We start from the raw sequence: 14261 nt of genomic DNA on the forward strand, positions 1-14261 counted from the left end.
TGTCCTTTGTTCTTATCAGATTATAGACACGGATAAATCAAAGTAATAACTTGCCCCTCTATTTACTCTGCTTAGTTTATATAATGTTAATGTGTCACATTGGGCCGGATTTTTTAAAGCTCCCCAAGGCAGGTGAAGATACACTTTCATCAGTGAAGCTGGGTGATCCAGCAAACCTGGAATGAAATCTGGTCCAGAATTGAAAACATATGCTAACAAGAAATAAGAAATCCATTTCATGTTTGCTGGATCAGCCAGCTTCACTGATGCAAGTAAATCCTCTCCAGTCTTGGAGAGCTTTAATAAATCAGGTCCTTTGTGTCAGTGGTATGCTATGTATTAAATGTTAAATAAAACTGATACAAAACCATAATACTTTCCCAAGGACAACTGCCACCCAATATCATAGAACATTTAAATTGCATTTGTAAGGTGCAGATGGAAAAGTGAAAAGATATATTTTTCTTAATATGAACATTCTAGGTCATCCAGTTTCCTATTACCTTCACAGATCAGAAAGTGGGCAGAACTGATATGATTTTAAGTCTGCACCTTTCCAGTAGAAAATAATTATTTGATGTTTATTGTCTTATCTATATTTTCTTTTTCAGCTTTGCTCAAAAATAGACTGGTAGATGATTTTGATGACCTCTGTGTGCTTGCGGGAAGTAAAATCTTACTTTGTTATAAAGCAATGTCACCAGACTGAGTGGGAACACAGGATTAAACAGAACACTGCTGACATTTCAGATAGAAGGCCACTGAGCAAAAACAATGCTGGCTGGCAAACCATATCAGGCACACGGCACGTGACCCGGATATTCTCTATACTATAGGCCTGATTTATTAAAGCTCTCCAAGGCTGGAGAGAATACACTTTCATCAGTGAGGCTGGGTGATCCAGCAAACCTGGAATGGATCTTGTCCAGGATTGAAAACATTTGCTAACAAATAACATTTTACTTTTAAGAAAGCCATTCCAGGTTTCCTGAATCACCCAGCTTCACTGATAAAAATGTATCCTCTCCAGCCTGGAGAGCTTTAATAAATCATGGCTCATGTATTTTGCCATAGCTGGAGATATGGTGTTTTCAGCCATCGCAGAATATACACATTTACACATGATCACACTGCTTTACCATTCTGATTTACTTCTCCATTAAAATATTTAAATGTATGCATCTGAAAAAAATACTATCAATGATAGAAATCTGTACTGGATTTGAATCACGGCTTCCTGGTATGCTGAAAAAATCAAGGTGCCTGAGCAGTCCATTCAGTATATTTTGTTTTATTCAAAAAATGTTATCAGACTTGAAATATTTGTGTAAAAATGTGTTTACTACATTATAAAATAGCATAGTGGGCTATTTGGCTATTTATAAACCTTCATAGATTCTGTATACATATTGACATCCGATGTCCATACCCTGGTAAACATTCCTGGAGGGTAATACTGCATAAATCAATATTCACTACTAAATATAAAATAATCGAATGCCTATGAAAATAATGGTGATTAGAGTAAATTCCTTTTAGAGATGCACTGAATGAACGCTGAATGTTGATCTATTCTGATGCATTTCTTGCCATATTGCTAAGCTTCCAGATACCATGGGGATTTATATCAGTGCATAATGTCTCAAACAACTAATAAAGCCAGGGCCCCCGATCAACTTGATACAAATATTAGCCAAAACTAATTACACCCAAAATAATACATACACACTCTTCTTATATTAGCTAAAAGGCTAAAAAATACCCAAGTTGGGAAGAAGCATACAACTAAAGTTCAGACACTTTTTAAAAAGTGAGTAGTTGCTTTGGTGCTTTGATGTTCCTTCCAGCTATGATTTTCTTTGTCTGTTTTCCTATCTGAGAGCCATCATATGAGTAATTGTAAAACTTCCTGATGATAAGAAAAACATTTTAAGGTCCTTGCAAGACAGAAAAACAATGTTGCTGAAAACTTCAAATTTTTGAATCTAGGATTATTATTATTATTATTATTATTATTATTAATAAACAGGATTTATATAGCGCCAACATATTACGCAGCGCTGTACATTAAATAGGGGATAAAGGATAAAGGATAAAGCTTTCCTTTTGGATTTACTTACTGCATGTAAAAAGTGTAATATCTATAATAAATAAATGCAGAGTAAACCAATGATGCTTGCTTATTATCTATTTTTCGAGGTTGAAACTCAATCAAGGCATTTTAATTCTGCATAATGTAACTTTTATGTGACTCTTTCTGTCCTTGAAAACATTGATTAGTGTTCTCTTTTACTGCATAACAGTTGCCACACTTGCAAAATTAAAATGACAAAAATAACAGGATTTAGTTTTGAAAACAGATTCCAGCTTAATAAATAAAAAACATTTGTACACACGCTCGATTTTCACCTGAGCCAATCATGATCATTCATCATTAGACCACAAACCATAAGTTTCCCAAAGACCTAAGATGGCAAATGGATGTACACATATGATGTCACCACCCCCAGGCATTAGAATGAGCAGAATGTTCTTGTTAATAAGGGGGAGGAAGCGTAGGCGATAAGGGGTTGTTGCCAGACCCTGACAATGCCACCAATCTCAATGTGCCCTCCAACGACTAAGGAGGATTTCTAGCTATCTAATCAGCTGTTCTAAAAACAATGCTTGCAAAACAAATCACATCATTGCAAAAACAATCACACACACTTCAAAGTGTATTTTGTAAAGACACAGGAAAAGCAATTATTTAGGTTCTAAAGGAATGTAGAATTTTTTGATAAAATAGCTGGTATGATATTTTCAGTTCTCCTCTTCTTCCAGAAACATAAATCCTTCTTTGAAAAGCAGAATTTCCCATATTGCTCTACAGCGCAACAATCATCATAAAGCTTTGTATACTTCTCCCTTATTTTTGCTGATCATGTTGGAAACCAGTAGGCCATTTCTTGTAAAGAGGTAACTATGGGAATATGGTGCCATGTGATTAGAAGCAAGATAAAGGCTAGCGTCAATGTAAAACTTGAGTTTGCCAAGAAACACAAGAAACAAGGGAAGTAACAGTAGCTATTGTGAGTAATCAGAGAGGAAAAGTCAGAATGTAGTTGTAATAAAGAGATAATACAAGATAGATTTATAGCCTCTAGTGTTTTGGAATAAGTGGGTTACTGCAAGTGTATCTAAACCTTAAAGCTGGTGTGGTTACAGCTTCCTCACACCTTTAAACCACTGCTACATGTAGAGTGCACCCACAACAGCCCAATAGAGAATGAATAGGGGCAGCAGTGAGTAGTTCAGTACCACTCACTGTCACCTGCTGACAAATCTGAAAATTCTGGTTATTTAAGAATCAGTACTGCAGTTTGGGCACATAGGATTGCTTGTTTTCACCGCATTTCTAAACCTGGCCTCACAATAATGGTATATCATGCTAGATGTGGTGGCTGCATTATTTTTTACTTTCCAAGATTTTTTTCTCCTCTATATTCACCTAGAAAACCTAATAAAAACACTTCCCGTTGCTTCATGTCTACTCTCATTTCACTTAATATCTATTGAAAGAACTTTGGCTGTAACACAGACTAGACTGAGGGGTAGAGGTCTACCTTTGTTCATCTTGATTTTATGGTGAATTGAAAAAAATAATAGTTTGCAAATGAAAAAAAAGGATGAAAGACAAGTGATTAGGTCCCATTAGGGAACATAACATTTCAAGGAGGTCATAGGTAAGTTGTCACAAATGCTCCTGGATGAATAAAGCTGCTTTGGTTTGGAGTGGTGTAGCAGGAATGGTGAGGAATTCTGATTATTCCTCTGGAGAGCCACCTAAGAATTAATCTTTTTAGCAAGTCAAATACAAAAACATGGAATACTGAATAATTGTAATGTGGATGTACAGGTGGATTTGTGTAAACTTTCTAATCTGTGCCCTTGTGAACATCTTGTGTCCTCCTTCCCACACTAGGTTGGGGTGGGGGTGACCTGATAAGAAGAATGTTATAGCTGTTATGCCCTGATGGGTCATGAGAAAGAAAGCAACTAATATTATATACAAATATATTCTCATACTAACAATTGCAAGTTTTTTTTCATATTATAATGTAACAAGAAGGTTTGGTTAAAATGAGCTAGCAATGATCATGTATCGAGTTGATTGGCTGAGATCAGTGTGTAATTGTTAAATCCAGATATCATCGAATTGAGTGCTGATGCTGACATTTTCTGAATACACGTTAAGAAATGCCAGCTTCTCCCTGCCTGATTCTTTCCAGTTAGATGATATGGAAATGGGCAACTCTCATGACCATTGTATGCATCCGATAAAGATAACTACTAACTTTTAATTAAAGAGGAACTAAACTCAAAAGTCCCCCAAAACAAAAAAAAATACACTTACCTTCAATCCCACAGGGCTGTCGATCGGTCCAGAGGTCTCTTCAATTAGGTCCCGCATTGTCCCGGCATCCGTCTATGGGCCAGCGCTCTGGGCTCTCTTGTTCCTACATCACCTGACCCAGGCACGAGATTGAGTGATGTAGATGGGGGAAAACCTTGCCGATCTCACTGTGCATGTGTGAGATCAGCAAATTTTTTCCCTTTTGACGAAAGGGCTCGAGATGCTCGGGCATGCGCAGAAAGAGTACCCAAGAGCCTCCCGGGATGCGCGATGTAGGTATCCCAGGAGGCTTTCTGCTCCCATTCATTCTCTATCACCTAGGTAAATGAGAATTAAGGGAGGTGCTTTTTTTTAAAAAAAAGGGTGTTGCAGGTAAAAAAAAAACAAACAGAATTTTTACCTTACATGATTATGATTATAATTATGTAATACATAACACACACATAAATCATTTGAGTTGTGGAATCAGTTGCTCTAAAATTCATGGCATGCCAACAAAGTACGCAAGCAAAACCAAAGTCTACAATGTTACATGATCATAGTGCCAATCTTACCAAGATATCTTAAATCATACATGATCCACTGTATACCGAGAGCAGGTCTAATTAGGAGATTTGCATAATACAGCCCCAAAAGTATAAAAAGTACCACTGACTGACTGGCAGCCGAACACAAACATTGCTTCCTGTTGAAGACTGACAACACTAAGCAATTGTAAAACAATTATCAACAGTGTGGTCAACTTACCTTGCCACCAACCAGTGATGCTGAGCCTCTGTGATTTATAGACATAAAATTTATTGGATGAAAGGGGTGGTTGAGGGGCATTTTGGGTGGCGAGGAAAGGACTAAATGATGCTAAATGTTCTTTAGCTAGGAAATGAGAAGGGTGCTATCTAACTTCTTGCGCACACTTCTAATGCAGACTGTAAAAATTTTGCACTTTGAAGAAAGTCAGAAAAACCAATTTCAGTACAGGAGAGGGGACTCTACCTAAGTGCATTATCTAAAGAAAGGATACATTTCAGCTTTAAGACCCAATGTGCCCAGACCAAAATCCACAATATTTGTAATGTAACATATTAGTGTCATTAGTGTATCACCTGTCTTACTAAAATATGCAGCCCATACCATTATAAATGGTCCAAAATTGTATTCATTCAATCTAGCCTATTCAATGTACAGTGTTGCCCATTATTTTACCAAGTTCCCACTTGTGCTTGCATTTCATTACATACTATTATAAAGTCGTTGCACCAAAGTATTCTATTTTTAATCTATTAATATATTATTTCTGTTTTAAGAATGTTTTTAAAAAGTTAAGTTTAATATCAACAAAAAAAAGAGGGAGCATCTGTAAATGGCTTAAATACCATTCCATACATTTTATTGAATTGCCTTAACAGAACAGTATTAGAATGTATTTCTCTGAACATGTATACAGCCCACAGGGTGGTTACATATATTGAAGGGTGGTATTTTTGTGCCAGAGAAAACAAGTACTGAAAGAGGAACATGAAAGTTTTATATAACCAAAGTCTGAATATGAACAATGTGTTTATCAAGAATATTGTCTAGAACTGTATATCTCTGACAGCGGATTATGGATCACGAGTAGCCAGGCATAACACAATAAGACGTATTTCATTTCAGCACAAGAAGAAAACAAGTGACTGCATTACTGGTGGTTAACCACATTTTTCCTTTAGCCGCTTAGTGGGAGAAAAACGCTAAGCAAGCTTTTCTGAGACGGAACCAAAAAAATGAGCTGGTTAGTCATCAGCTACATTTTTATGTCACTAGCAGAAACATCAGCTCTTTCACTGATGACAAACCTTAACACGGTTCCTCTATTCTAAGAGACAATGGACATACATGTTCCATATAAACATGTTCAGCAGATGAAAGTGATGAGTAATTCTATGTATGATCAAAACTTTTAAAAGTAAAGGAATACAGAGGAATGCCCAACATTACCAGAGAGTCACCTAGTTCACAAAGTTAACACAGAACCTATAGCTGAAAAGTGGCATTCCACTTCTGAAGTTGTTGAACCCATAAAGACTCTTAACACTTATTAATTGTCCAGCAAAACTTGTATAAAAATGAAATAGCAATATGTCTATTGTTGTCAATGTACACCATGGGATTCATGCCTACAAATGGTTTTACGAGCTTTTGTTCTATAAGACACCACAAACACGATTATAAGGAATTGCAAAAATTAAGCAGCAATATCACATTTATTAGCAATTATGTCTAAGGACAATGAATGGCTTACATGGCACATATTTTTAAAGTTTCAAATTTTAGGTGCATAATGTGATATATGTTGCCTTTATGTGCTTCATGTAGTTATGTTTTACCACTATTAGTGCTAATATAACACTGTCAGGTTTATTGTTCAGTGTATATCAAGATGAAATAAAAAAACAAAACAAATGCAGCATATAACTGCAATACCTGCACATTTACCCATTTTTTTCATCAATTAAAAAAAAACAATCAAATACATAATATACCCCTTAATCTATAAGCTCATAAACCCTTATGTTACCAACTCCTAAAAGAACACTAGCTTGAATTCAATATTGAATTTTAGGAAGTGTATTATGGAAAGAAGCAAAACTAGTTGGTGGTGGTGGTGATAAAATTTCACTACCTGAAAGATTGGTGTGAAAAGATCATATATTCATGAGCAAATAAGGCTTTCAACAGCTAAATGTTCTTTTTTTTAGAGAAATAATAATTTCACATTTAGGAAATATTTGTGCAGTGGATATTTTAAATGATTCAGAAAATGGTTTCATTTTTGTGAGCTAAGCCTCATATGTTCTGTGATTTGAATGCACGATAAGAATCTATCACATATTACAAAACACAAACATACAGTATTTAAACATCTTAATACTTACTGGACTTCCATAGACTTTCCATGTGTGCTTTATGGAAAAACCAAGAAGAACTCCATTCATAGCACTGAGTAGAGGCTGACTCCAGTTGACTTTTAAAGAATTTGATCCATTTAGTACTATGGAGATGTTCTCAGGGGCCACAGATGGAGCTAAAAAACAAAACAAAAATAAATCTCATACCTTTTCAGTTATTGTTATCAGTAACTGTTTTTTGTTCCTCTAAAAGCATACAATAAATCATAAAACTGTTAATTGATGATGGCAGAGTAAAATATGACCATGTAAAATATGATTCTTTAGTACCACCTGTTTCCAAACCTATTTCAATTCATAAGTCAGATCTTCTTTATCTTAGGAGTTTCTGTAAATTTAAATACAGTCTGAATGTATTGTTTGTTTAAAAAAACAGAGGCTATTGCTGTTTATCATGTTTAGTTGTATTTTTAAATTAGGAATTTGTTTTCTGCCTATGTATGTGCTTTACTCTTGTATGGCAACAGACAGCCCATAGACCAGCCACAATGGCACATACATAGGGTTTGGCTGCTTTATTCAGTAAGATTGATCAGTACTGTGCCCAGTGGGTTTGCAAAATTTGCCTTTTCAGCCAAAGAAAGCTGTCAGGTATTGAAAAAAAGGTATGGAATTAGGAGCATTGCGTGCAATTTGGGTCTTTACTGGCAAGCTTAACTGATGCTTCCATTCTATTCCATAACATTCTGATAATTTCATAGTGTATATAGTCTATTTTTACATCCTCACACCTCTTCTTTGGCCCCTCATTTCTTGTCTCTCTTGTTTTTCAAAGTTACCATTTTTTTCTTAGCTTATTATTCTTACATCTATTTCCTTAAGTATACTTCGTCCATTACCCTCATGTTATTCTTATTAATTGTGGTAGTTTGTCCTAGTTTCTGACTAACTTCTTCCTTTTTGTATTTCTTTAATATTGATCTGCTAAGCGTTATCAATGATAAAACATGTGTTATCTGTTACTAAGTCTTGGCTAAATCTTAGTATGGGTAACATATCTAATGTCAAAGAGAAAATCTCCCCTACAAGTGTATGTAAACTAATAAAAAAAAATATCAGTTGTTTTGTTTTGGGTTGTTTAATATACCTTTGGAAGTGTTTTGCTTTATCTGTTTATCAGCGCAAAAGAAAATCTGTTGATCACAACTTTCTAATTTTTAACTACAAAATGATTAGTCGTTGTCCTGTAGGGATCTGGCATTAGGAAAGGTTAAGAAGTTTAGCAAAAGAAAATGTGGGGCTAACAGCACATAGACAAAAAAAATAATGGGTTTATCAGCTCACAACAGTGAGACTTGGAGTGAACTTCTGACAGATTAACGGGTATTTGTCTGTACCTGCAGGGTATTTAAATAGATATAGCACAGGGAAATATCCATGTATTGCAGAGATGTACTGCAACTTGTTTTCTTTAAATTTGCATTGACATACAATTAAGGAAGCATTATGAGTTCCAAAACCACTTGTTGGACCAGTAGCCAGACACCAGGTCTGTCTCTCTGCCTTTTGTCATGTATTCTTTGGTTGGGGGTTCTTCCTTTTAAAAGTTTCGGTTTGACTCCATAGTTGATTTTTCTTTCTTATTTCCAATCAGGTTATGCCTTAAAGATGCCTAATGTCATTTTGGCTTCTTGTTCTAGCCCCTGGTGTCTATACTTATTTTTCTCCCTCTGGTTTTCAGTTGAACCCTACTGATTGTGATACTAAGAGAAACTTTCCCCATTGTGTTACTGAACCACCCGTCTCCTATTTCTCTGTGTGATACAGGAACTATGGCAAGGTATTCTAGTTTACCTTGGAATTCTTTCAAAAAAGTACAATTAAAAATGTACTGATTATAATACTGGAACAGTGACAATGCTGGGCTGCATAGACTGTGGAAAAATGTGGAACATTCATCAGGGCAGCTCTAGAAAAGTCTTGGAGCTGTACATGTGATAAGGTTATGAGTGAGAAAGCCATTAGTAGGTCATTGGAGAAGCGAAGAGAGCGGATAGGAGAATATTTTTCTACCAGGTCAGAAAGTTAGGTTGGAAAGGAGCTGTGTAGGGATTTAAAATTACATTGCTTACAATACAACTGCATTCATATTTAAAAGTGTTAATAAGTATACCAGTAAAGCTAAACAGTGATTTGCATCAGTCTTACCTCCTTCTGCAGTTTTGACCACAATCCATGGACTTTCCAGTGACCAGCCTACTTCATTCCTACAGGAAACACTAATGTTGTATTCTGTAAATGGCTTTAGTGGGTTGATCACGTGTGTGTATGGCGGTACAGAAGTGTTATACATACGAGAGGATGTACTATTACTTTGTATGAGTTCAGTCACCTGTAACAATAAAGGTACACATATAAAATGGTGATACAATAAAATATACAACATTACTAGAATGCTGGCAAATTTCTACATTTCTACTTGGATGTTACAAGGAACCATTTATTGCAGACATTTCAATACACCAATTATGTTTACTAGCTAAGCAGTGTACAGGGTGCAGCTCACACCTGAACTGCATCATAGGACCACAAAACAACTTTCCTCCATTATCATTATTACACAGTATTTATATATTTATATAACATATTACGCAGCGCTATACAAAGTCCATAGTCATGTCACTCTCTATGTTATGAAAGGGAGGACTAAGTGTTCCGTAGTCCTAACACACCTGCTTTAGGATGACAATGCTGTTCTTGCATAATTACAGTACAATAAATAAACATTGTCTTCCTAGAACAGAGTCTGCTACTGGCAGGATCCCCAGGTAAAAAAAGCTTTAAAACCAATCCAGCCACCGCCTCTAAGCTGCAAAATATTACATTGCAGTTCTTAGATTTTTATACAGCTGAAATTGTACTTTAGTTTTTTTTTTATAAATAAAATTGTGAGCAAAGCAGCAAAGGGTTTGCAAGCAAAAGGTAATTTAGAGAAATTAGATTTGATTATGGACAGCTTCATCAAATCTGACTTAAACGTATTAAAAAGTAGGTCATTCTCTATTGATATTTAATTATTATAGTGATCTACCGTTAACTGAGAATGACCATTCTTTGTTACATTGACATTAGGCCAGAAACACTTCCAAACAACCACCAATCAATTGGAATTTTAGGTTTGTACAATGAGGCAGGTCATTGTTGGTGATGTCCCTTCTGCAATAATGCTACTTACCTGTCTGATCGCACCAGGTTTCCGACAAAAAGCTTCAGGTCAGAAAACCTGACATTATGATTATATCATTCTGGCATGATCAATCAAGACAGCCAAGGATCATCTAGAAGAGGAGGAACAAAAGAAAGATGGTGGCAACTGGCGCTGAAACGCGGACAGGTGAGTTGCCTGAGTTCAGTTCGGCTTGAACAACATGGCCATGCTAATGTACAGTAGGAAGAAGCACTCCAATGTCTAGTAGTTAATTCAAAGCGTGCATGACATAATATTATATATTATATACCAATAAACCAGTATATGGGCAGCCAGTATAAGTCCCATACCTGGTTCAACCCATTGTAAAACTAATATAATAATATCTAATAAAGAAAGCTCATGTCTGGTTTCACGATCCCCGACTCATCTGACCCTTTTTATTTAAGGACTTTAGAGAAAAAGGTGATCCTTGGCTGTCTGCTAACAGTTAAGTCTGAAAACAACATAAAACTTCTATGCATCTGTCACCATTAATGATATGTACAATATGGACGTGTCACAGGACCTAGAAAGTCCCCTATAAAAAGCAAATTCCACAGGACAGACTACACCCTTTCCTGTCACTAGCAGTGAATGCAGGAAACTACTTCTTTTATCCCACTTCCTGAACTAAGTTAGAACAAAGAAGAAAACTATGTGAAAACCTTTCATTTTCTCTTTCTGAAAAAAACCTACCATAAAGATAATAACACTGTTCAATGCTACTCCAGTAAGTCTTACATGTATAGTGAAATTTAAATTATGATATGTAGTATATTACAACATAATGTGAACAATTGTGATATTAAATTGGCTCATGTAAAAAAAATAATACATGGGACCCCAAAGGATCCAAAAACTGAGTCACAATATTTTCTGCTAAAGTCTAATCCTCACTAAATCAACTAGCCAGCTTTCCCGTTATACATAATAGATTAGCAAGTTCAGTTCTGACTAATAGGAAGCTGTGACAAATAACAAGTCAAGACACCTGCACTACATAATACATCAACTGTATGATTGGGGCATTAGACATAACTATTAGGTCTTATTAGGAAAAAATAATACAGGTGTTATTTGACTTTTACAAACAGAAGTTGCAATATCAGATTGCAGCTGCAAAAGTTTTAAAAACTATTATTTAGAGGAAAGGCTTTAGATGATGAACTTCCTCAAGATGATGTAAACATGTTTTTCATATGTGTAAAGGGCAATATAGTATATGAAATGGTCAGTTACAAACATTTTATGTTCCTATTGGAAAATCAGATTGAAATGGACTTCTCTATAGACCACCAAGTCAGCAAAACATTTTCCAGCCATCATCTAAAAGTGGGAGCCAAAAAAAGAATCTTAGGATAATTCAAGGAAGATAAAGATCCCTATTTGGTATCTGCATAAAATTTTTGCAATCCAAAAAAGATTAGCTGGTATAATCAGTGATCAAGCAGAACAAGAAATAAGTATTTTAATATATGGTGCTGGCTTGTTAGTTATTGCTAAGGTAGTATTGTAATCTCTATAGCTATTGCTGAGCTTTCCTTTGGTAGTTTCCAGGTATTAAGGCTGACACATTGGAGAAGGAGGTCAGGCACATCTCTGGAGCATAGAGAAAAAGGTAAAGAAAATTTAATTAAAAAAATATATATATATATTTATAATTTTCACTTTAAGTTTAAGTTAGAGTTATGGAGTTAAAGTGGGGGGGTTTACAAAAAGTAAATTTGAAAAATATGGATCCTTAATCCATATTAACCAATCCTTAAAACATTTCATAGTGGAAATGTTTTTTTTTTTTTTTTCTGAACTTAAAGGCACTTTATTACATAAATATTTACTTGTGGTTGCTTCTCCTTGATATGATATCTGATGGGCTCGAGGAAAAAGTTTTTTGTGTTTAATAAATAAATAAATCATTCTTTCTCATTTTGTAATCGTTTCTCTCCTATGGTGTGCAGAAGAACAGCTCTTTGTGCAGAGGGAGGACTAAGCAGAGCTGGTGTGTGTGGTGTCTGAGAAGTGGCACCAGATCTGAACATAATCCTGCAGGAAAGGAATCCAGACACACAAGGCTTTCTTCTTTGTTGGGACAATCTTCAAAAGCATTCGAATAACAGGAGAAAGAGGCTTACATTTCTGCAGATTCATTTGAATTTCTCATAAATGCGCGTGTCATTGTTTACTGTGTAAATAACTAATTTTATAAAACTACATTAAATGTTAGCATCAACATTTCCTGTAGGATTTACCATTTATTATACACAGTATTTTTATAGCACCATCATATTAGGCAGCGCTGTACAAAGTCCATAGTCATGTCACTACGTCATATGTCATTAATGTAGTCTAAGGTCAATTTTGGGGGGAAGCTATTAACCTCACTGCATGTTTTTGGGATGAAACCGGCATACCAGGAGGAAACCCATGCAAATAGGGGGAAAACCTGCAATCTTCATGCAGATTACTGGACTACTGTAACATCCTCCTCTCTGGTATTCCACTAACCCGACTCTCTCTTCTACAATCTATTATGAATCCTGCAGCCAGACTCATCCATCCTTCCCTCCGCTCCTCTTCTGCTGCCTCTCTTTGCAGATCTCTTCATTGGCTTCCATTTCACCTTAGAATCAAATTCAAGCTCCTGTGCTTTGCCTTCAAATCCCTCCACAGTTATTGTCCCACTTACATTTCTGACCTGGTAAAAAAATACTCCCCCAGCCGCTCTCTCCGCTCTTCCAATGACCTACTAATGACTTCCTCACTCACAACCTCATCACACGCACGGATACAAGACTTCTCTAGAGCTGCCCCAACTCTCTGGAATGGTCTTCCCCATCCTTTTCGGCTTGCTCCTACTTTCTGCTCATTTAAAAGTGCACTCAAAACCTATTTATTCAAACTTGCCTACCCATCTTCTTCTGTCTTTTGAAACCATCACCACTTCCCACCACTACATTTCTCCCCTCTTATTGTGTGTAAATTCCCCCACCTACTAGATTGTAAGCTCTTTAGGGGAGGATCCTTTCCTCCTATATCACTGTCTGTATTAGTCTGTCATTTGCGACCCCTATTGAATGTACAGTGTTGCATAATATGTTGGCGCTATATAAATCCTGTTTATTAATAATATTAATGCAGATAGTGTCCTGGCTGAGATTTGAACCTGGGACCTAGTGCTGCAAAGGCCAGATGGCTAACCTCTGAGCCACCATGATGCTCATGCATGGTTGCATGGTAATATATTTTGAATTGTCTTAAACCCTTTTATTTATACAACTTTCATGAAATATTACCCTGGGATCCTGATACATGGTACCTGATACCTTTTTCAGGAACCTCTTGTTATAAGATGAACATGGTCTCTAATTGTGCTCCCAAATTGTCACAAGCAACCCTTAGTGAGATTACCCCCCTTCATGAAGGCACAATGAGCCTGATTTAATAAAGCTCTCCAAGGCTGGAGAGGATACACTTTTTTTTTCAGTGAACCTGTGTGATCCAGAAAACATGGAATGTATTTCTTAAAAGTCATTAGCTATTTGTCAGCAAATGTATACAATCCTGGACCAGATCCATTGCAGGCTTGCTGGATCACCCAGCTTTACTGATAAAAGTGTATCCTCTCCAGTGTTTTAATAAATTAGGCCCCATTTGTTAAAACTCTCCAAGACTTGAGTAGATAGACTTTTAAGGGAGAACCTAGGTGATCCAGCAAACCTAGGTTTGG

At 36.1% G+C, this 14261-nt stretch overlaps 1 protein-coding gene across 2 annotated transcripts in view; it reads right to left on the minus strand.

The window, feature by feature from the left end:
• MERTK (MER proto-oncogene, tyrosine kinase) overlaps positions 1-14261 on the minus strand; it is a 62718-nt gene that overhangs the window by 25673 nt on the left and 22784 nt on the right. For both annotated transcript variants that reach the window (XM_072409456.1, XM_072409455.1), the window contains 2 exons: positions 9493-9676; positions 7312-7460 (listed from right to left, as the gene is read on the minus strand). In XM_072409456.1, coding sequence (XP_072265557.1) covers positions 7312-7460; positions 9493-9676 — 333 coding nt within the window. The remainder of the gene's footprint in view (positions 1-7311; positions 7461-9492; positions 9677-14261) is intronic.

This window comes from Pyxicephalus adspersus, chromosome 4 (genome assembly GCF_032062135.1).
Source record: "Pyxicephalus adspersus chromosome 4, UCB_Pads_2.0, whole genome shotgun sequence".
NCBI classification, from domain to species: Eukaryota; Metazoa; Chordata; class Amphibia; order Anura; family Pyxicephalidae; genus Pyxicephalus; species Pyxicephalus adspersus.